Source organism: Spinacia oleracea, chromosome 2 (assembly GCF_020520425.1).
Source record: "Spinacia oleracea cultivar Varoflay chromosome 2, BTI_SOV_V1, whole genome shotgun sequence".
Classification (NCBI taxonomy): Eukaryota; Viridiplantae; Streptophyta; class Magnoliopsida; order Caryophyllales; family Amaranthaceae; genus Spinacia; species Spinacia oleracea.
In genome coordinates, this window is record NC_079488.1 from 113,568,684 (window position 1) to 113,590,711 (window position 22,028).

Sequence of the window (22,028 nt, forward strand, 5' to 3'; positions counted from 1 at the left end):
ACCCGTTTAAGTTTTTTTTCTTCTTTTAAGTGTAAATTGACTTGACTATATGATTGGAGCCTTGCGTATGTATTTGACATGAATCAAAACGTCAAATGATTATTCAATGTTGAAGGAAAAACATGAGAAATAAAATATTTTCAAATAACATTCAACATACTTGCTTGAACTTAAACGGGTTAGACATGTTGAAAATTTTAACCTGACCCATTTAAGTTTAATTAAACGGGTTGATAATCTTGACCCAACCCTTTATTATTGGATTTGGTGGGTTGTGTTAGCTTTTATCAGCTCTAACTCGGGCCCCACATAAAGTAAAAAAAAAAAAGAACAAGGCCTCTAACTTTCCGGAGACGACCCTAGACGTAACCGTTAGTTGGGTTGGCGAGCGGATTGGTGTGTCTTGGTCCTTCACAAGCACATTGTTGGTCCGCAGGATCACAAAAGCAAGAGGCATTGCGTGGTATATATATTGTACACAAATAGTTTGGACGTAGCCTATATCAATGAGGACCGCTCAATTTTAAGCTAAAAAGGAAACCTTGAAAACTCGAAAGGGGTAAGTGGGTAACCCGTTGGAAAAGTGTTGTGTCGTATGATATGTACCATTTACCCTGTTTCTAGAATAACCTTATTGTCTTGGCGCATTCGAAGAGGGTTAATCAACTGAAGTTGACGTGAGTGGTTAAGGGTCTCCATTCATTGAAGGCGGTGGAAACTACTCGTAGTAGAACCAATAATAAAAAAAAATACAAAGAGGACGTAATTCCCCTCCGCCCCGTGCACACCTCTATCAAAAATCTTAACCTGTATTAAAAATCTGTTATTTTCACATTATTCTTATTACTTGTTAGATCATCGGAAAAACAGATCAGATCAGACCAAAAAAACATAGTAGTCACATAAAACATTTAGGCCAGACCATACTATGGAGTAGAAGAATCGGACCAAAATAGGTGAACAGAACACCCTAAGTCGTGTAGGCTACATGTTTTGAACTGTCTTGAGTCTCACAAGTCATAACAAAAACTCCGTACGAAATATTAATCCTCGAACAATGCCTCAACAAAAATTACACCCACAAACTAGCAAAACACCATTTTAACAACAGAGTAAAATCCAAGAAAATGATTCCAAGGACAATGAGACATCACAAACATGAAATAAGAAAGATGCTAATCTCTATTTGTCTATTTCAAAGAAATCACCTAATCATCTACTTCAAAATATTCTCTCCATAAACCGTAACACATTCCATTTTGCCTCTTAGTTTCGATGTATTTAATTGGCTGTATCAATAATTACTTGCTCAAAATCACCTGAATCTTCATAAACAAAAAGGGTCTCACTACATTTTTCTTCTTGGTTCTTTGTGTTATGGCTCTTCTCTAAGAACTCTATTGTGTATGGATGAGGCGCAGGTTATGACCTAGTAACTTAAGCCGGCCCCATTTCCTTCTTCCTATATTCCGAGACTGCGGAGCCCGAGCCCGGCACGGGCACGAAAAAAGCACATTCCTGAAGTCGCGGGCCGGGCTAGGCCTCATTTTTTGAAAAAGGCACAACAAGAGACAAAGCGCATTAAATTTACTAAAATTGGGCTTAGACACAACAATCCAACCCGACCCAGCCCGGCTGAACCTTTTGATCTGGCCCGATGCAGAGTTGCTGGGCATGGGCCGGGCCATTTAGGCCCACTCGACCCAGCACACAGCCATCTTTAGTTGGCTTGGACCCAAGACCATTATAGACTTGGTTAACTAACATGTACTAGCTCACGGATAATGGTTAACTAATACGGAGTACTCACGTATTAATTAGTGTTCCTTCCAGCACAACTAAAAGGGACACCGATACAATATGCAACACGAAAACTCACAAACAAGGACTAATTCAACAAGGAGGCTAACACAACCCTAAAACCCGTCATTGCAAAATTTACCAAACTCCTACTAAAGCAAATTTAACAAACTCTCAACAAATTACAAACCAAATATCATTAAATCGCAGTTACAACCATCCAAACACCAATAAAAACTCAGTGCCTTACATTCTACAAAATCCACGGTACCTAAGCTTCATTTCATTATAAACGAAACTATAATTATACAAGACTTAAACAGTTCACCAACCTGGTATGTTCCTAGAGGCAGGGGGGGGGGGGGGGGGGGGGGTGACTAACAGTTTTGGAAACATAACTTAGAAACACTTACGATGTACGATTGATGGGCCAGACTCATCATATTCGCCCTTGGAGATCCACATCTGAAAAAGAAAAACGAATAATTAATACTACTTCGTATATAAATTCCATTATCATTGTTCCTTTTTATAAGAACACAGTAGGATTTACTTTATATCTCTATTCTATAAGGGAACTCTTGAAGTCATTAACGTAAATGACATTTTGGTGTCCCTCTATAGAATAGTCTAAAATGTCCCTAAAATAACTTATTATATGGATAAATTAGACATAATTGCCACCATTGACAAATTAAATACAATAAAAATATGGAAAACCCATTAATCGGTCCATGATTTACGTCCAAAACTCGATCAACTTACTCTTTAATTACTTTTTGATTTATTTTCTATTTACTTTCGCACGCATCGCGTGCATAAAAGACTAGTACTGAATAACTGAAGTACAATTTCTCAAAAGGACCAAAAAGTGCATTGAATTGTGATACGGATAGAAGAATACCTGTTGGAACGTGCTAAGTGATGCAAGGATAGATCCTCCTATCCAGACACTGTATTTCCTCTCGGGTGGAGCAACAACCTTGATCTTCATGCTATTAGGAGCAAGAGCAGTAATTTCTTTGCTCATACGATCAGCAATACCAGGAAACATAGTTGAACCACCACTGAGCACAATGTTACCATAAAGGTCTTTCCTGATATCCACATCACACTTCATGATAGAATTGTAGGTTGTTTCATGGATTCCAGAAGATTCCATTCCAACCAGTGAAGGCTGGAACAGGACTTCTGGACAACGGAACCTCTCAGCACCAATCGTGATCACTTGCCCGTCGGGTAGCTCGTAGTTCTTCTCTATCACGGAACTGCTCTTGGCTGTTTCCGCCTCCTGCTCGTAATCGAGAGCAACGTAGGCTAGCTTTTCTTTAATATCACGGACAATTTCCCGTTCGGCTGATGTCGTGAACATGTAACCTCTCTCGGTTAGGATTTTCATGAGATAGTCTGTGAGATCACGACCGGCAAGATCCAGACGGAGGATTGCGTGGGGAAGAGCGTAACCCTCGTAGATTGGAACAGTGTGACTCACACCGTCACCGGAATCGAGCACAATACCTGTTACGAAGACGGGAGAAATTTCAGGAAACAAGAAGAAAATAAAAATGACAAAGAAAACAAAAAAAGAAAGGAAAAGTGCAAAATGCATACTGTCAGAAAGTATGAACATTTGAATTTCTGAAAAATGGCTGTAAAAGAATGTCAGCAGAAACCAGTAATACAGATGGCTTCAAGTTTACACCGTATAAAATTTTAGTGACATTTTTGCTTCTAAAAGATTCATATAAAGCAAAGTTGATGTTGCATGGTTCACTAAGAACTTAGAAGTATACAAAAGTTATACGAAATGTATTGAAGGTTTATGGCATTGGTCATTTGGTTGCCACGTGATTTTATTAAAAAGAAGTCAAGAAGTGTATATGGCAGTAAGGCTCCATTCAATGTAGATTTGTCAACATATAGGAATAGGCAAAAGAATGGGAACATAGTCAATTTAGCAAGAGTTTAAAGTGGGAACATTCTGAAACCAGGACAAGAAACCTTCATGAAGTTCCGTACAACGTATGTTTTTAGCAAAATGGAATCACCAGATAAAAAGATATAATACGAAAAAAGTGATAACTTGTGTGAGATTAAACCAATACCAACCTGTAGTACGACCACTAGCATACAACGAGAGAACGGCCTGAATGGCAACATACATAGCAGGAACATTGAATGTCTCAAACATAATCTGAGTCATCTTCTCCCTATTAGCCTTGGGGTTCAGTGGGGCCTCAGTTAGCAAGACAGGGTGCTCTTCTGGGGCAACACGAAGTTCGTTGTAGAAAGTGTGATGCCAAATCTTCTCCATATCATCCCAGTTGCTCACAATACCGTGCTCAATTGGGTACTTCAACGTCAAAATACCTCTCTTGGATTGAGCTTCGTCTCCAACGTATGCATCCTTTTGACCCATACCAACCATGACACCAGTGTGCCTCGGACGACCAACGATACTGGGGAAGACTGCCCTTGGTGCATCATCTCCTGCAAACCCAGCCTATCAAGGAAAGTAGATCATATTACTTCACTAGTTAGAACCCGTACAATGTACGGTTTCATTAGAAAAAAAATGAACAATTAGTTTATTCAAATGTTACATTAATATGGTAATTTCAAAGTGGACATTAGTTAATAATTTTGATTGTCAATGTCAACAACTAAGAAAATGAGTTGTATTTAGATGCAATAAATAAAAGGGAGTTACCTTGTAATTTAATATACATTAGGAGAAAAAAAGTTGCGCTTTAGTATAAATATAGATATAGATTGTTGGTCTTGAAATTTCTGAAAGAAGCTTAATAGGGAAGTATTACAAAATAAAACTTACCTTAACCATCCCGGTTCCATTATCGCAGACAAGGGGTTGAATATCCTCTCCGTCAGCCATCCTTCTTTATACTATACAGAAAATCACAAATAGTTTAAATCAACAGGTTTAGAATACAAAAAATTGCTATTAAGATTTTGAAAATCCAGAAGTGACCAAGTGACAATCATATACAAAAATTTATCAAGTTGCAATCTCTTACCCCACACTGCCGCTTATTTTATCCTTAAAACTTCAGTGACCTATTTATACTGCTTCAGATGTAACCAGTATGATTCATTTTTTCTAAAAAGATAAACCCAATTGGCATTTGAAAGTAACACTAGATAATACCTTTTTATTATTTTATCCAACTTTCTAAAACCATAAATAGACTGGATCCAATCAGTAAATAAAAAACCCAAATCAACACCCTTAAGTTAAAAAGACAAGAGAATATCTACGAACGACGAATGTCAGACAAGCAACATGTGATAGGAACACAATCTCAATCTATTTTCCAAGTGTTTATTTAATCAGATATGCTTAAAATATCAGAAAATTTAGAAACAACTATTTTTTATTTTCACATGGAGAAAAAACAAATCTGCAACTAACTTATATATATATATATATATTTTTTAGATGCAAGCTAGGAACGATATATTAATAAATCAAAGTTTTACAAAAAGATAGCCCCTCTACGGAGGTCTATCTAACTTATATTTGAGAACTCCCAAATGAAACTCAAAGCAAATAGAAAATCTGTAGATGGTTGAGTTCTCATGAAGGGGTAACAAATATTAATACTTCGTACTTAAAATCAAATGTTTCCTTAACATTTGCATCATCTATAATTATAAAAGCTTGCATTTTCTCGTGTCAACATTTCATATAAAACTCCCGATGAAAAATACTCTTCTTTCCATGATCTAGATTTGCAACAAAGTAAAATACTCGTAGTACGGAGTACAACTTTCAACTTATGAAATCTATAATGTTAACATTAATCACACCATAGAAAAGCCAAGCTACACAACTGGCAAACTCAGAAACCTTCAATTATTGCAACACCAACAACAGTACACCTCAAGAGTCAAAAGTAACCTGACAAGTATTTACACTAACCATAAGGTTGTTGGTAGTGCCCCCACCTCCCAACCATGAGCTTTAACTCCTCCTCAACTCCAAATTCATGGTTAGGAAAAACAGTCTGTGGTGGTTTCTTTTGACCTTTATTCATAATTTCCAGCATTGGGCCATTTACCCTATCACAAGATCCAAATGGGGTAGGAGACCGGCTCCATGATTATTGCACCAAAAGGAGCGAGAAAAAACGAACGTATTTAAACTACTTAACAGACTCCCTAATAGCAGAACTGTTCCTGTATAACAAACTGAATGATATATTCCAACGTGCTGGTTTTCCCGTTTATGACATTCTTGTTAGGCACGACCCCTTTCTAGATTGAGCCGCCTAGGCTCTGGGACGCAAGACACTCGACACCTCATTTGCATGTACTTCAAACTATACTATATCCTACACTCATAAAAAAAAATCCAAGTGTACACTGGAGAAGTGGATATTCTAATACTACTCAAGTGTATCTAATTCTCCACCTCGATCTGTTACCACAAGTCTACCAATACACCGCAAATCATACACCATTTCCCATGTTCTAGTGCATAGCTTGGAGGAGTGAATAAAGTGAATTGGTATAGGACTAGAATAATACAATTTCCTCCGTTCTTTTTTAAATGACACAATTATTTAGGCACGTTTGCCAATGCACAATTTCAAAAATTAACATTTTTCATTACGGATAAGAAAAATTTATAAAAATTTGATATTTTGAAAGTATTTATTGAGATGAATCTAATAAGACTCCAAACGACTATGTTTTTTCTTAAGCATAAATCACAAAATGAAATCAAATGATCATGTGTGAATAGTGCCAAAAACCCAATTGTGTCATATAAATAAGAACAGAGGAGGTAGAAGGCAACCAAATTTTCGAGTCTCCAAGAAAACAAATTACTCCCTCTGATACAAGTAATAAGTCCTCCAAGTTTTTCAAGGTCGAACTTCAACCTTTAATTTCTCCCAACATACCAAAAGATTACGAAAGCATTATACTCGAATAAGAATATAAGAACCATATTACTTCGTATAAATTAACAGTCAAAGCTAATTCTTAAAACCCGTGGCTCGTTATAGCTTAGGAAGGTGTACAACACTAAAATCCAACCTACCAACTATCAGCCAGAAAGCTACCTGTTACAAAAACTTCGTCTAAGTGCCGGTCAACATGTAACTCTTGAATAAAATACGGAAGGACTAACGATTTACTACTGTGTAGAGCTAAGGGCAGCTGCGCAACGCAACGCGACACAACCACACACGATACACCTTTGGACCTCCCAAACCCCACCATATATGAGATTCTCTAGCTTGTTTTGGTTAATTCCAAATTCCAATTACATGCAAACTACTATTCTAACTCACTCCATCCTAAATCATCCAAATAACAAGTACAGCACAAGCCAACCATCTCCAACCTACTCTCTAACCTAAAACCCTCATTTTTCTTTCCTTTAAAAAAAACACAGTTCGCCTTTTAATTTTGGTTACTAAGCTGAAATCATCACTCAAATAAAGCACAGAATCAAGAAAACAAATCACTAGATCGGAACAACAAATTAATTCTACAAAAATAAAAGTTAATTCAAACTCATGCACGAAAATCGAAGAAAATTCAAATAAAATGAACACACAAATTCAAAATTTAAATTGATGCAAACAGAAATGTAATTAGACATGTTAGAAGATGATAATTGAAAGATTCAGTAATAGAAAGGGAGATTTCACCTTGAGAGGAGTTCAAAGGAGATGCCCTGCTAATTGAAGAAACAGAGGAGAGAGAAAGTGAAAGAGGAAGAAGAAGAAGAAGGAAAAAGGAAGAGGAGAGAGTGACAGCGAGATTGGCGGAATATATTGATGTTGTTGTGTTGTCGCTTTTTTTTTCAAATGTTTTTTCAAGAGAGAATCAATTCAATTTTGCATAATTAGTGTTAGGGAACCCTAATCAGTAATCACCCTTCATTAAATGTTGACGTATTTTCTCGATATCACTATCAGTTTGCAGTTTTTGGTATTTTGTACTAAAAGTCATGTGATTTTGATTGAATCATTAACTAAAAAATAGTCATAGTAATCATATTAATTTTGAAAACTGGCAACGAAAAACTGGAAACTATTTTTTGTGCTTTCATATTTTGGTTTTTAGTTTTGTAAAAAAACGAACACTAGAAACTAAAAACGATACTGAACGGGGCCTTAATAACCATCAACAAAGTTGTCCGTTCTTGCAATCTTGCCCTATGTGCTAGCATATGGGCTTGACGGACAAAAGATCTACTAACTTTAAGGATAAGAACAAAAGAAATTAAAGTTCTCCATCCATTGTCTCTTTTGATGTAAGATGTTGTGAACTTATTATAAATCGATAAAACCGTGAGAAGAAAGAGCCTGTTTTCTAAATTAGACACGTAATAAATGTTAGAAGGTTGAAATGACATCATCAAGAGTTAGCCACATCCTAATTTGTTTTGTGTCCCATGATTAGAAGCTAAGCTCTCCTTTTTGTCTTAATTCTTCGTTTAAACATTAATGAAATCATCATTAGAAATAATTAGGTTAAGATTGTGTAGCATTTTGATCCTTACACGGAAATGTACCTAGGTTAAGATCTTATAGCATTCTGAATAGAGCATAAATTTTCAATGACATAGCTCTATAGAAGAGAGATTACTCCGTATATGTTTTCAAATCATGTTTCATGCATAAAAAAGTTTGAGGAGGAACATTTTATTTCATACTAGATTAGATCCCGTGCACGCACAGATTTTAATTATTTTTTCTCATAAAATATTTAAATGAATATCTCCCAAACTACTGCATAGTTATAACATTTTTAACATACTCGTTTAAATTTGTTCATCTAATATGCATATTTAAAATGCTAATATGGTAATTTGACTAAAATATTGAGTGATATGTTTTCCATTATTAATATAACGATTTGACTAAAATATTACCAATTTAGAATAATTATTATTACGTCGTATCTATTATTGCCATAATTTATAAAATAAATTTTATTTCATACATAAATTGTTTATAAAAAAGTAGAGAATAAAAATAAAATAAAACAGATACACTTTTTTTGAAAAGTGATTTTTTTGGCGGGAAAAAATCGCATCAGGAAATGACACGTGTCATTCCTGGTGTCTGTTTTAATATATAGTAATAGATTGTAGGATGGTTTAGAAGAGGGTATGAGATTATAGTCTGATTTCTAGTGTGAAAAACTTACATGTGCACAATATGTATAAAGATTCCACACTTCCATAGTGATTTAATTACGGAGAACATGGCTATTTTATACGGAGTACGAAATATGAGGCTATTGAGTAACAATTATTTCCATAAATAAATTAAGGACAAAAGTGGAAAAAAGGAGAGAAAAAGCAATAAAAAAAACACCCATCTACCTATTGTCAAATCAGATTAAAATTAAGAATCTATTTAGATAATTTATTTCACATTCTCGACTTAATTGCACATTTAACTTCATAGTGTAACTACTAGGATAGAAGGATCACATTCAACATTCCTATTCCAATCGAATCAAATTAAAGATACTTTGTAATTTAAAAGTATACTCTATTTAAGTATCATAGATTCTCCTCTTCCTCCTACAAACATCAATAATAGGGATTCCTTAATTTGCTAACAAATAACCAAAAAATTGAAAACTAAAGTAATTATTTGTCCTATATATCCCTCTTTTTCCCTTTAACACAATAGAGCTAATACAATGATCTATTTCCCACAAAATTGTGTATAAAGTGTAATATATACATGGATTAACAATGAATTAAAACTAATTAGTAAAGAATTAGACGACATCATCAACGGGAGCTTCAAGACGAATGTAGTCATACAAAATGCCTCTCCATGGGCTAAGACCCCAAGCTTGTGTCAAGAAAATGGTATTATTACCCAACAAAAATTTGTCACCGGGTATGCTCACATTGTAAAGCCAATACAACCCATGGATGCCATGCCTAGCAATCGTATTGTCGTACCCTATTAGTCCACTCGTAAATAATGGAGGTTTTTCATGTCGATCATTAATCCTTACCTGTAATGTAAGATGCATGTTGGAATAGTACGTTAGTGCATTAAGAATGCAGAATTTTATTGGAGGTTTGGATAAAAAAAGACACGATATTCTCAGGATAGAACATAACCTGATCATCATGAGCCCGGCCCGCTGGCCCTGTCCGAAAAATGGTGGGTTTTGGACAGAACTTTTTGGCCCATTTTTGGGCCGGGCTATGCCTCGATTTTTTAAATTTTGGTCAGGTTTTGGGCAACTCAAAATTGGAATTTTAGTTATAAAATCGGCCCAAAAATGCCCCAAAAGCCCTCTATTTTGGCTTGAAATAGCGGGGTTTTGGGCAGAACCATTCGGCCTGAAGTTTGGCCCAGCCCGACCTAATGGGCAGATTTTTTTGACATGGCCCAAACCAAACCCAGCCGGAACGCCTTTGATAAGGTCTATTAAGAAATAAGAACATGTTGTAGATTATATACCTGTAATTCTGAACTAGTTGCTGATGCTAGTGCTATTCTCAAGTAATAGGTTCCCGAGGGGTCGAGTTTGTCGAGTTGGAATTTGATCTGCCATGTCGTTCCTTGATACGTGTTGTTTACATTCCTGAAAGTTGTTTAGTTAGGCTATAAACAATCTACAAAAACAAAAAAGGGTATTTCTTCCGGTCTAGTTCCAAACAATGAGTACTCAATATATCAATGCAATTTCAGACTACTAACCTAAGATTAGTGCATGATTAGCAAATACTAATTACGTCCTAGGCAACAAGTATGGAACAATAATAATGATCAGATAATAGAGAGTAAGAAGGGAAATTTCACCTAGTAACTTGAGCAAAGAACCAATCTTTCTGATAGTCGCTCACATTTACAGTATAAACCAAATCTTCGTCAGGGTACAAATCAGTATACCTTTCCCATAAACCATACTGCCGATACCTGTTGAGAACAAGATCAGGTTCTATGTCAAATCATAACTCCCATTTTTACGGAGAAATTTTGAACAACGAATATGAACATGAAAATGAATAACGCAAGTGTAAAAGGCTATACACTGAAACATTTTCAACAGTTTTAAGGAAAGATAAATGGTTTTGAACTTTTGATAGTCCATGGAAAACTAACTTGTCACGCGTAAGATAGAGCGGATTGACAAGCTTTGGATCAGGATCAGGAACGAAGAATTCTCCAGCAGAACGGTCTGGAATGCCTATCTCCCACAATATAGGTCCGTCTCTTGGATGATCGTACACAAGGTCACCCATATCCATAGAACTACCTGCTGGTTTCCAAGTAAATAATACTTGCATCAGCTTTTAACCACCTTAAAACATACATACTACTCCCTTCGTCCCATATTTATAGTCCCGTTTCCAAATCGGGGAATTATAGTCGTGTTTCTATTTTTGACCATTAAGTTTCCCACTTTCCATGTACTTTATTAATTAAAAATGCATTGAAAACCTCCCCCATGTACTATATTCTATTTTCTCATACAAATCAAATAATCAATCATCAATGTACTATATTCCACTTTCTCATATACTATATTCCACTTTTCTTAAAACCAGTGTTTTTAGTCAAACGATACTATAAAAATAGGACGGAGGAAGTATATGACATTAATAGGTTGGTGATATATACCTGCTGATATATTAAGTGTGTCATTGTATCTGTAATCTCCAATGAAGCCGGGGATCAAAGCATAGAGATTATAGTTCCCAGGTCGTATATTTTCAATGGTGAAATGACCCCCGTCATCTGTTCTAGTCCAGAATTGATATCCCTAAAAAAAGATGTTATATATTATTGGTAGAAGTAACAAGTTGATGCAACAGGAAATATTTGAATGTCATAGCAACGGAAAAAAAAAACTTGAATTACCTTGCTTTCTCTTTGCCAAGATCCAACTTCTCCTGGAGCTGCAAGCCCAACATACGCTTTGCGTGCTGATGTATTTGTTTTCAGATACCTTGCATAAAAGAACAAAAACAGTAAGGTTTTGTTCTGAACAACCTTATTTCTACTTATTTCAGGAAAAATAAGTTCAGGAAAAATAAGGGCTACCTAACTACAATTTATATAACTACAATAAGTTTTGATATGTTCGGATAAGTTCAGGAAAAGTAAGTGAAAATCAGGTAAATAGAACGCTTTCTTAGAGTGAAATTGAGATTCATATCCGGACGTGGCATAGTTATTGACATAAACAAAGAATCAAAGCAGTAAATTTTCACAATGTTGGGTTCACCAACCTGTCATAGACGAGTAAGCTACCGTTAACACTGCCTCGCTGGTCAGATGATGGGAAATCATCCGATACTGCAAAGCTGTAAGGCCAACGTTTTGCTTCAACACTCAACTGCAATCAAGTTTGTAAACATATTACTATTATAGGTCTATAGCGAAGAATTGGCAAAATTTCTATTTGCTTGATTCAGTAGCTGAAAAACCTGTTCTTTTGCATCCTCCCATAATTGGCGCGAGTCACCCTCACTTGTCATAGAATTAGCATACACAAAAAGAGGTCCTAAAACTTTTTTCCACGGCTCTCCATCTTCAAACGTTGCCATAAGTTCTTCACCTGAGTAGTGAGTACTCAGGAGTACCTGATTTTATCACCACATAATGGCATAAACGCGCAAGTTAGAGGTCATACAACAATCAGGCAATGCACAAAACTAGACAATTGGAGTCATATAACCATATATTGTTCAACTTACAGAGAGGGAAGTCGGGCCAACATGTGATGTAAGATATTGTTTGGTAGGTCCGGCAGATCGAAACTCGTTGTTAGGAATGATTTGCCAAAGTCCAGTGGCGGGTTTGCTGCATATCCACCCATGTACTTGGATGTCTTTGGCTTCACCAGAGTATTGGTATTTGTCATCGACCTACACATTAGCAAACCAGATGCCATCAGGACTTGACGTACATAGGTGTTGTTTGGTTGGCATACAAAAACATGAGAAGTTAGAATTCCTAGGAATTGCAAAGTTTGTGAGTTGTTTGGTTGACAAAATTTTGATAAAATACGGGAAGAGAAACTTCGTAGGAATTTCAACTTCCCACAAAAAGGAGGAATTATCTTACCTAGTCCCCCTAGGTAAGTAGAAATTCCCATGGGAAGTTACTTCCCACATTATTAACCAAACAACTTTAGGAAGTTTCCATGAATTTAATTCAGGAAGTCATTTCCTATGAATTTGTGTTTCATGTGAAATTATACTTCCTATGTGAGCCAAACGACACCTTAGTTGAAGTCCATATATCGGCTAATAGGAGGTGCAAGGGGAGTAAGACGCAAACGAGTAGCTATTTCAGGTTTCTATTACAATCCTCCCATGAAACTTTCACCCCATATATAGCAAGTTAGTAACATTGGTCTACAGATGATGCATCAGTTGCAAACATTAGAACATTGGCCGCCGTAGCACCTTTGCTTATGAAAAGGAGATGGTTAAGCAATTTTTTGATCCTAGGATAAACATTCAAAGAACCATGTGTAGCTGCTAATTAAGAACACTTAACTCTTAAAGATTACAATTAACTCTTAACATGCAGCGGAACTTAATCTTACCAACCACGTTCCTGGACCTATGGGTTATGGGCCCACAAAACATACTTAATATAAACCTTGAAGAAATCATCCTCTAATATAGAATAATCCTTCAATATAAACCTTGATTTCACATACACAATTTAATCTCACAAGAGAATTCAACCTTAATTCATAAAATACAATTTACAATCCTCTAAGCACAATCATTCTCCATTGAATCCAACTCGAGTTTTCCACTCATTTTCCTATGTTTTTTTTCCTATGTCTTTTCTTTGTTAAGCAGGTTGTGTGGAATATTAGAAGAAAATAGACAGGATAAGATAAGAAGGTACCTCTCCTTTAAACTCTGGCTCAATTGGGTTGGTGAGTAAAACAGCTTCAGGGTAAGCTAAAACTTCGCTTCTCTCAGGTGAACGATCATCCGGGAGAGGCAATTGTCTTTGCCGGTCATCTGCCATAGCCATGTAGTTAAACCTGCCCACCCAATTGATCAAAATGTTAGTTCTAAGTTCAAAAGGTTTGACATGTCACAGTAAAGATATATCAATCATTAGTTAGTAAAAACTCGGCTCTTCATTTTCTATCTATACTTCCTAGGAATTATCCAAATTCCTAAATTCATGCTATAGTAGTACAATGAAGAGGCATTCATATGATTACGGGCTTACTGCTCGGTATTAATAAGCGAAGGAAAACTAATTGTCTTTTCTCCTTTCTTCCATGACATATATATGATCACAAATTAGGTCAAACATCTGACATTCAGGAAGCAGAAGTGCCCATTAAGAGAACACCCTTTCCTTTACTTCTCAACTACAGTAGATCATACTAAAAAGTCATAGGCAGAAATGTTATGTAATTCAAAATTGCAGCAGAAACATATCAGCAAATTAGCAGAATGTAAGGAAGCACAGTGAATTATGTTACATGCATTTTGAGATATAAAGTGTGTTATAATGAACATGTCTTACCATAGTTTGTTGAGCTTGAATGCAAGCCGAGTATTTGCTAGAGTAAAACCCGGAAAATCTTTTGGGCGTTCATAGATAGCATAAGCGTAGAAACCAGAGGAACCTCGAAGCATAACAAACCTACACACAGATTTTTCATAGTTTAACATAAAGGAAAAAGTTTAAAATACTCGATTCCATACCAAAAAACTTGTTTTCCACACATTTGAAATTCACAAAATCAAAGAAGCATGCATAAAACACAAACTAATATTAAAAGGGGGTAAGATAATAAAATTTCGTGTCCATAAATAATATAAAATACAATATACATGGGGTAATGATAATGATGAATGACATGATATTATGAAACAGACGAAAACATAAAGTGTAAAGATCATTTTGAAACGGATGTAGTAAGAAGACTAAATGTTATCATAGAGGAAAAAGACTTTGCAAAGAACATGAGGTGTTGTTGTTTAGAAGGAAGGACCTTTTGTCAATGTTCAAAGGGGGAAGTTTGCCATAGAAGGATGAGTTCCATGTTCTTGTAAAGGAGACCTCTACTTGCTCATCTGTCTCTACTATGACCTTAAAATCTGTACATGGAAGCCTACACAAATTTTGATCAGCATATGGAATATTAGCAATAAAATGATCTGAAATCATAATGTCAGAAACAACCAAACAAAGTCTGTGAATTGTTATTATATTGAACACACTACAAGAAAACAATTCAGCCACCGCGAAATCTGGTATTGTAACTTGTAAGCAAGTAAGTGATAAGTAGTTCAGTACCTATCCAGGTTTCCCTTTTTTCTTGTAACTCCTTCTCCTTTCCAGACAACATCCCAATACCTGTATATTACAGTAAGATTTAATTAGTCACTCAAGTTTATATACGTTGGTAGTTTGGTACTGCTTCAGAAGTAAAAAGGTCCAATACAAGAAACATAGGACTGAAACACATGCAATTTATTGAAACAAATCAAGTTCCGAAACTCGAAAGCAACAAAGTTAGTAGTATCGAAACTCGAAAGCAACATTGTTATTTTAAACTTAAGAAAAAGTAACTTCAACAAACTCTACAGTAAAATTTTGTAAAATTTGCATGTCATGACTCATGTGTCACCTCTTGTGTTTCCACTTCTACTTTCTTCTTTTGTCACACACAACAAAAAATCATGAGTTCTTTCTCTTCCTCTTTCCCTTGTATTTTCCCCTTCTTCCCTAACCTTTCCACTTTCCCAAACAATTGGTTTCATCAATTTGGACTCTATTCTCTTCGACTTATTTTTATTGCTTATTAGATCAGACTAGAAAAATCAGACCATATTAGACCAGACCAAACCAAAAAAGGAAAAAGAAAAAATCACTCGCGTAACACATTCAGACCAGGCGAAGAGAACAAAGCCAAATCGCCTCCTAATTTCACTTCATGGGTTTTCAACAAACTCCAAACTCAACCTTTTCTGATATGTCTTTAGACAAACTAAGAAGATTATCAAAATGAAAAAAAATGTTGTACTTCTTACTAGTTAAGTTTTAAAAAGACAAATAAGTTCAGATGAATCACGATAATACTAATTAGTGAACAACTTAGAATTCGTAGATTCACCAATGAATAAAAACAAACACCTAATATGCAATAATTTATAGGGCCAAAACAATAAATTATACTCCAATTTGAAAAGGATTATCAAATTAGAAATAGATTGAAAAAATGAAGGAGAAAAGGGATACCCTCTGTCGGATTCATCGTTGAGCTGCTCGAGCAAATTAGCGATGCCATTGTAATGAATTTTGATGACACTTCCCTCTGGATTCAATACCGTCACTTGTATTATGCCGTTGTCCAACACTATCTGTTTGCCAAAATATTGTTGTTAAATGTTGTAAGAGAACAATTAGGGAGTAGTAAAAGTGAACGCAGAAAAATTAGGGGTTAATTGGGGTCTAGTGTGGGTTAATTAGATGTTAATGGGTTGATTTTCGAGTCAATTACGGTTATTTAGTGTATTAAGTTTTGAAACTCGAAAGATATTTAGTGAATTTTTGAAACTCGAAAGGTATTTGGTGAATTTTTGAAACTCGATTTATTTTTGCGTTATCAAATGGAAAAGATCACATTGGAACCTAAAACTTAAGTAAGGCAGTTTTCTGTATAAGACCAAGTTCTTACCAAATACTCTGTTAGTTACGGAGTATGATATTTAATCAAATTATATTCTATTATTATTAATTATATCAAATAGTTATTTTTTATTGTTGACATCAGCGGCGATCTTAGAGCATGAGCAGTGGTAAGTTTCTAAGGACTCACAACACCCTCTCTTCTCTTTGTGGGTAACCTCGTTATTGTAGATAATGCCCCATAGCATCCCATGGTATGAGGTTGTAGTGACTGCTGGCCAGCTGGGTCACTGACAACCTCGGCCCACGAGCCATCATCCAACTAAAATTTGACATTTGTCACCCACTTGCTTGATTTTTCTGCCCAACTCCTCCCATTTCAGCTTATTTAATTGAAAAATGTAGGAGAGATAATTGTGATGATGCTCACCAAGTCACCATCGTAGAACAATATAAGAGGTAGTGGAATGTAATGCGGAGGATGATATAAAAGAGGGATAAATTTATTATGTTTTTGAACCATCTCAGTATCTCACCATTGTTATTTGTTCATGCTCTTATGCATGTAGTGGTCTCGTAGGAGACATACTCACAGTAAAAAGTAAAAAAGAGATAGGGTATTGATTAATCCGTACGTAGTTATCTTGATAAAGAAGTTGCACCCTTGGTGATGGTCCTTGTATATCCTCTGAACTTTCGTATACTTTTTGGTCGATTGTTGAATTTCTGTAAAAATAAAGCATAGAAGTAAATGTATTGATAGGCCAGTATTAATTAACCGATCAAATTAAATTTTAGGGATTAAAATTAAATTAAGGGATATCTTTAATTCTTCATGTTTTTCTCATAATCAAACAATAGTTACCGAGATTCATAATTCATAATTTATAGTAATTCAACAAATTAATGAATGTGAAAACAAATACGTACTCCTTAGTAGCTTTTGTAAATTGAAGTGAAAAACGTCTAAAATGCAATTGTATTAAAATACAAAATGGACTTGTAAAAATCGTGCAACCTAATGTGTGAGCGCAATCCTATTTAATAGAGCTAGGCATGAACCAGGACGACACACAGAATATACAAAATTGACATGACATGACATGAGAAGCCACTGATGGGGCCATGAGCCCATGACCTATGCATGAACATCATTTTTAAAATTTCGCATGAGTCCGATATGAGTACGACGGGCCTGCCCGTACGCCAACATCCTTATTTATAACCAATTAACCTAAACATCTTAAAATTAGATAGAACACCCGACACGACACATAGGATAAGTCGTGCATGCGCCCCCATTTATGGAAAAGAGGTATGAGCCCGACACGACTTTTCCTTAGCCCGTTCCCGACACGTTGGGGGCACGAGACCCGGTCCAATTCTACTACTTAAGGGACTCTTACTAGAGCTATTACTAACTATTCCACTAACTAGGGCCAACATATCGCTCGACATGGCCCAACACAAAAAAAAAAAAAAAAAGTTACAACATGACACATTGCTGGTGGCTTGTCGTTGAGCGGGCCTATCTAGGCCAAGACCAGGGGTAGATCTTAGTTAGATTTGGGGTGGGCCCAGCCCCATAGCCGAAAATTTTATAGTGTATTTTCAGTTACGGCCCCTTTTAAAATATGTGTATAATTATATAATTACACAGTATATATTGCTATTTTTTTTTCTACTGGGCCCCCTCGTAAAACTGCTCAAGATCGATCCGCCACTGGCCAAGGCACACAGGCTTGGCACGAGGTACGACCAGACTCTGCCCACAACCATCTTTATAACCAATTTAAGTAAAAATATTGTTCAAGAGGAAAGGGAAAAGTTACCTATTTGTCAATTGCATAGAAGATGATGATGAGGTGATGTAATTGGCATGAAGAACTTCCAAGAGATTAACCAAAATCAAAATTACGAGGCACAATTGAGCTCCTTGCATGATCATCAGCATATTTTAAAAGTGTGCTGATCAGGGGATTATTGATCTGTTAATTAAGAACAGGATAACTTGATAAAATAGCTAACATAATTGATTTATTTTGAGCTAGACATTATTACAACATGAAAAAAGAGTGTAAAATGTAACATGAATACATGCAATATATTACGGAGTATAAAGATTGTGAATGGAATTATGGAAAGATATATGATAAGGCATGTTTCACAAGTTAAAGTAATAAATTAGTAGATATGTATATGGTAAATTTTATTATATGGTTTTAATTTTTGATTTGATTCTTTAACTAGGAAAATAAATAAATTGTCCAAGTAATTATTGTTTATTGGAGATTTTAATGTCATTTTATTCATATTGCTTGTATTTATCAATAGGATTTGGGAAATATAATTTATGGTAATACGTATAATTGTTTCTTTTTTCCTGGTGTGAATGAATCATAAACGCAATACAAATTACTATGCACAAGTGATACATAGACTTATATTTAAATTTATAATGCATGGTTGAATTTATGCGGATTCTTTCTAATTAACAATTAAGTACTCTGTAATTCTGTATTATAGTACTCGTAGTACGAGCAAATTAATTTAGTGTTACACTCAAATAAATAATAAAATTTGACTTTAAATATAGTGTTCCGTGTTAATGTATTTACCCAAAGAGACTACTACGAAGTACGAACACAAACGTTCATGAAAACAACATTGATGACCTAATTAAGTTGGAAAATAGTAGGAAAACAATTGGAAGAACTATACACTTCAAGTCTTCAACTTGGGAATTTGAGGACAACGAATAAAGGTAAAGAATCATATGGTGTACAAACGAAAGGTGACAAACATTCAAACATATGTATACTCCTTTCGTCCCATATTACTTTTACTTTTTACACTTATTATAGCACACAGTTTTACGAGATAAATTTGTTGTTTTATTATCAAATATTTCGAGTAATTTATTATTTGTTGAAAAGTATATTTGAAATGATATTGTGAGTTACTCCGTATTATTTTATTGAGAAGTAGATGTGACAAAAGATAATGAACATTTTTTTTTTAATTGAGTGGAAAACTCTAACTTAGGTGAGAACAATAGAGCATGACAAAGCTAGGCTTACTATTTGCTCCTTAGACGAGAATCGAACCAATTAAGGTTTACGGATACCTAGTTGTTACTTATAATTAGAGAGACTAGTAAAGTAATAGTGTTAAATGTTCAAACGTTTACTCCTATTAAATACGGAGTAATAAGTAGCAAGGGAGGATTTCATTGAACTTTATGTGACCCTTTCAATTTGTTTTCTTTCACATGCCTAGGGAGTAGGCACCTTACTTAGCTTAGTGTGCGCATAAAATTTTTGTTATATTTATTATTTTTTTTGTTTTGGTGTAAATATTTATATAATTTTTTAACGGCGACATTAATAGTTTTATGCGTATGGCAGTCTCATAAGAGATCGACCCTTTACTTTTTCATAAAGAAACTTCAATTGCTACTACAAAGCTTACAATTAAGCTTGGCATAGTGCAAAGGAGATCACTTTCAATCTAAAGTTTTACAAAGTTTTGATAATTAAGTAATTAAGAGCTTAGAGGGGTGAGAATGGAGAACTTACATGAAGAAGGTAATGGACATGTAACATATTCCAATGGGCTTCAACTTGATGATTATTGTAGACTCTCCACCTTCTCTTCCTACTAATTCCAAATTAGAAACGACCCATGTACATATAATTATATATATAATTTCCAAATTTAATTAATTAAGAAATTCCTAATATATAATTATATATATTACACAAATAATAACAACAACGCTGTCTTTCTTTCTCAAACAGTGTCAACTAAAAAAGAACAGAGGAAGCAGTAAAATTACCTGAGGATAGGAGAAGAAGCAATGGTATGCATGGAGGAGAAAAATGGGATTTATAGGAAATTGATCAATTTGATAGTGGACTGTTTGGTAACCAAATATATATAAGTATAAAAATAGAAGTTTGGGTTGGGAAGATCGATCGAATTGAAGAAGGCTTCACCTTGAATTAAAGCATTCTTCTTACTACTAAATATTCTTCCTTGTCACTATATTTTTCACCTTTTCTTCAAGTTTACTCTTTCACTTTAATTTCTCCCTCTAACTAGCTCTTAACATGCTGCTGTTGTGATAGAGATAGAGAGCTAACTTTAGGTGTGTTTCAGACTTTCAGTTGGTCCATGACTTTCTTGGCCAATATAAACATTCACAATATAACAAGGGTCCAACTGCTTTTGTTATATTGTCCATTACAATATAACATAGGGGTAATTGTTAAGAAATATAACTCACATGTGAATCGGGACTAGTTGTCTTACACAGAGAATATAGGTGATTAAAATTCGGGCCGGACCGAGCTTTAACACTAAAAATTATGCCCAGTAAACGGGCTTTTCGGGTTGGGCTCGGGTTTTGGTCTAAAAATGCATATTTTAGGCTATCCAAATTGTATTTTTGGGACCAATTGTCTGTTGGTTCAGTGGTGATTGAGGCTGAACTTGGTAGGGAGAACCCGTGTTCGATCCCCAGCAACAACAATTGGGAGGGGACTGGAACCTATTCACTCAGAACTCGCCCCGAATCCGGATTAGCCCTAAGGGTGAACCGGATGGTACACCCAAAAAAAAAAAATTGTATTTTTGGGTCGGGCTACGAGGGCTGGGCTATAGTTGATCAGGTCTAATAAGAAAGAAGGAGATAACATATAATATTAGTGAACTACTCTAACTATCACCAATTGATTTTAAGATGAAACCATGTCATTTTAAAAAATTTAAATAAAATTATTGTCCAATTAAAAAAAACAAAACATCCATGGACTATTGGTTGGGCTTTGATTTTTTATAGATTGGGCTTTAATTGCAATTTACACATTTATTATCAAAAAATGAGCTTGAGATGTACATATTATGTTTTGTGCCTATATATGTAGCATTTTTATTGGTTTCAGTTCAAGATTTTGGACACTAGATATTGCATACGATGTTTATAGGGTACTTGGTATTAACTAAAGTTAAGCAATACGTCACATAGTCCGAAAAAATTGAGTATTGTACATCAGGTCTTGACTTAATGGTTAATACTCCGTATCGCAGTATGTGCACGATAAATCTCATATTCGAACTCCCGTCCTTATCAATAATGTGTGCTTCCTTTGTGGCTCATTTGCAAAAACAAATCAATAAATAAATTCTAAGGACAAAAAAGGTGTTATGGAATTTTCTAACCCCGTGATTTGGTTTTATCATTTTTCTTCAATAAAATAAAATGTGATAAACTGATCATAGTGCAGAAAATAAGACGTTGTCACGGGCACAATACCAGTATAAAATTCAGCTATCATAACTTTAATCTCATTTGGTCTCTTACTCTCTTATGATCCATAGTTTCACATTCCACTTGTCATCTTTTTATTCGCTGAGACTCAAACCAAAAATAACAATAATACGAAGTACAAAGTATATGACGAGATTTTAATATACGTTACATAGCATATGCTTAGATAGTGATCGAGACACTTGTTCGAATTATCACACTCATTTGAAAAAATACGAAATGTGGTATAGACGAGATTCGATCTCAATTCTTGGACG

At 35.1% G+C, this 22,028-nt stretch overlaps 2 protein-coding genes across 7 annotated transcripts; both read right to left on the minus strand.

Annotated features, from left to right (window-relative positions):
• Nucleotides 1-1,982: 1,982 nt before the first annotated feature.
• LOC110792619 (actin-7) lies at nt 1,983-7,689 on the minus strand. Of its 2 annotated transcripts, none has more exons than XM_021997467.2 (5): nt 7,482-7,689; nt 4,634-4,704; nt 3,910-4,303; nt 2,705-3,318; nt 1,983-2,265 (listed from the first exon to the last, which is right to left on the minus strand). In XM_021997467.2, the coding sequence occupies exons 2-5, from the start codon at nt 4,691-4,693 to the stop codon at nt 2,200-2,202; spliced, it is 1,134 nt and encodes a 377-aa protein (XP_021853159.1). In that variant the 5' UTR covers nt 4,694-4,704; nt 7,482-7,689; the 3' UTR covers nt 1,983-2,199. The 2 variants fall into 2 exon arrangements, with proteins under 2 accessions (XP_021853159.1, XP_056693897.1); XM_056837919.1 differs by lacking the exon at nt 7,482-7,689 and adding an exon at nt 4,836-4,971.
• Nucleotides 7,690-9,302: 1,613 nt separating this feature from the next.
• LOC110792379 (probable rhamnogalacturonate lyase B) lies at nt 9,303-20,597 on the minus strand. Of its 5 annotated transcripts, none has more exons than XM_056837921.1 (18): nt 20,278-20,597; nt 20,018-20,096; nt 18,272-18,407; nt 17,075-17,165; nt 16,050-16,171; nt 15,105-15,164; nt 14,800-14,919; nt 14,328-14,447; nt 13,689-13,830; nt 12,518-12,688; nt 12,248-12,403; nt 12,050-12,156; nt 11,679-11,766; nt 11,439-11,580; nt 10,920-11,076; nt 10,617-10,733; nt 10,275-10,398; nt 9,303-9,819 (listed from the first exon to the last, which is right to left on the minus strand). In XM_056837921.1, the coding sequence occupies exons 3-18, from the start codon at nt 18,391-18,393 to the stop codon at nt 9,574-9,576; spliced, it is 2,085 nt and encodes a 694-aa protein (XP_056693899.1). In that variant the 5' UTR covers nt 18,394-18,407; nt 20,018-20,096; nt 20,278-20,597; the 3' UTR covers nt 9,303-9,573. The 5 variants fall into 5 exon arrangements, with proteins under 5 accessions (XP_056693899.1, XP_056693900.1, XP_021852898.2 ...); XM_056837922.1 differs by having other exon boundaries at nt 20,018-20,099; XM_021997206.2 differs by having other exon boundaries at nt 18,272-18,427; nt 20,278-20,596.
• Between the last annotated feature and the right edge of the window lie 1,431 nt (nt 20,598-22,028).

What these genes read in the sequence shown, in the direction of transcription:
- LOC110792619 (XM_021997467.2), bottom strand. Translation starts at nt 4,693, where the DNA reads ATGGCTGACGGAGAGGATATTCAACCCCTTGTCTGCGATAATGGAACC. An exon ending in ATGGAACCGGGATGGTTAAG is followed by an intron (nt 4,304 to 4,633) that starts GTAAGTTTTATT and finishes TTTCCTTGATAG; the next exon opens with GCTGGGTTTGCAGGAGATGA. An exon ending in TGCTAGTGGTCGTACTACAG is followed by an intron (nt 3,319 to 3,909) that starts GTTGGTATTGGT and finishes TCTTCGTAACAG; the next exon opens with GTATTGTGCTCGATTCCGGT.
- LOC110792379 (XM_056837921.1), bottom strand. Translation starts at nt 18,393, where the DNA reads ATGCTGATGATCATGCAAGGAGCTCAATTGTGCCTCGTAATTTTGATT. An exon ending in TTCTTTATCAAGATAACTAC is followed by an intron (nt 16,172 to 17,074) that starts GTACGGATTAAT and finishes TTTGGCAAACAG; the next exon opens with ATAGTGTTGGACAACGGCAT. An exon ending in GGGAGGATGCAAAAGAACAG is followed by an intron (nt 12,157 to 12,247) that starts GTTTTTCAGCTA and finishes ACTTGATTGCAG; the next exon opens with TTGAGTGTTGAAGCAAAACG.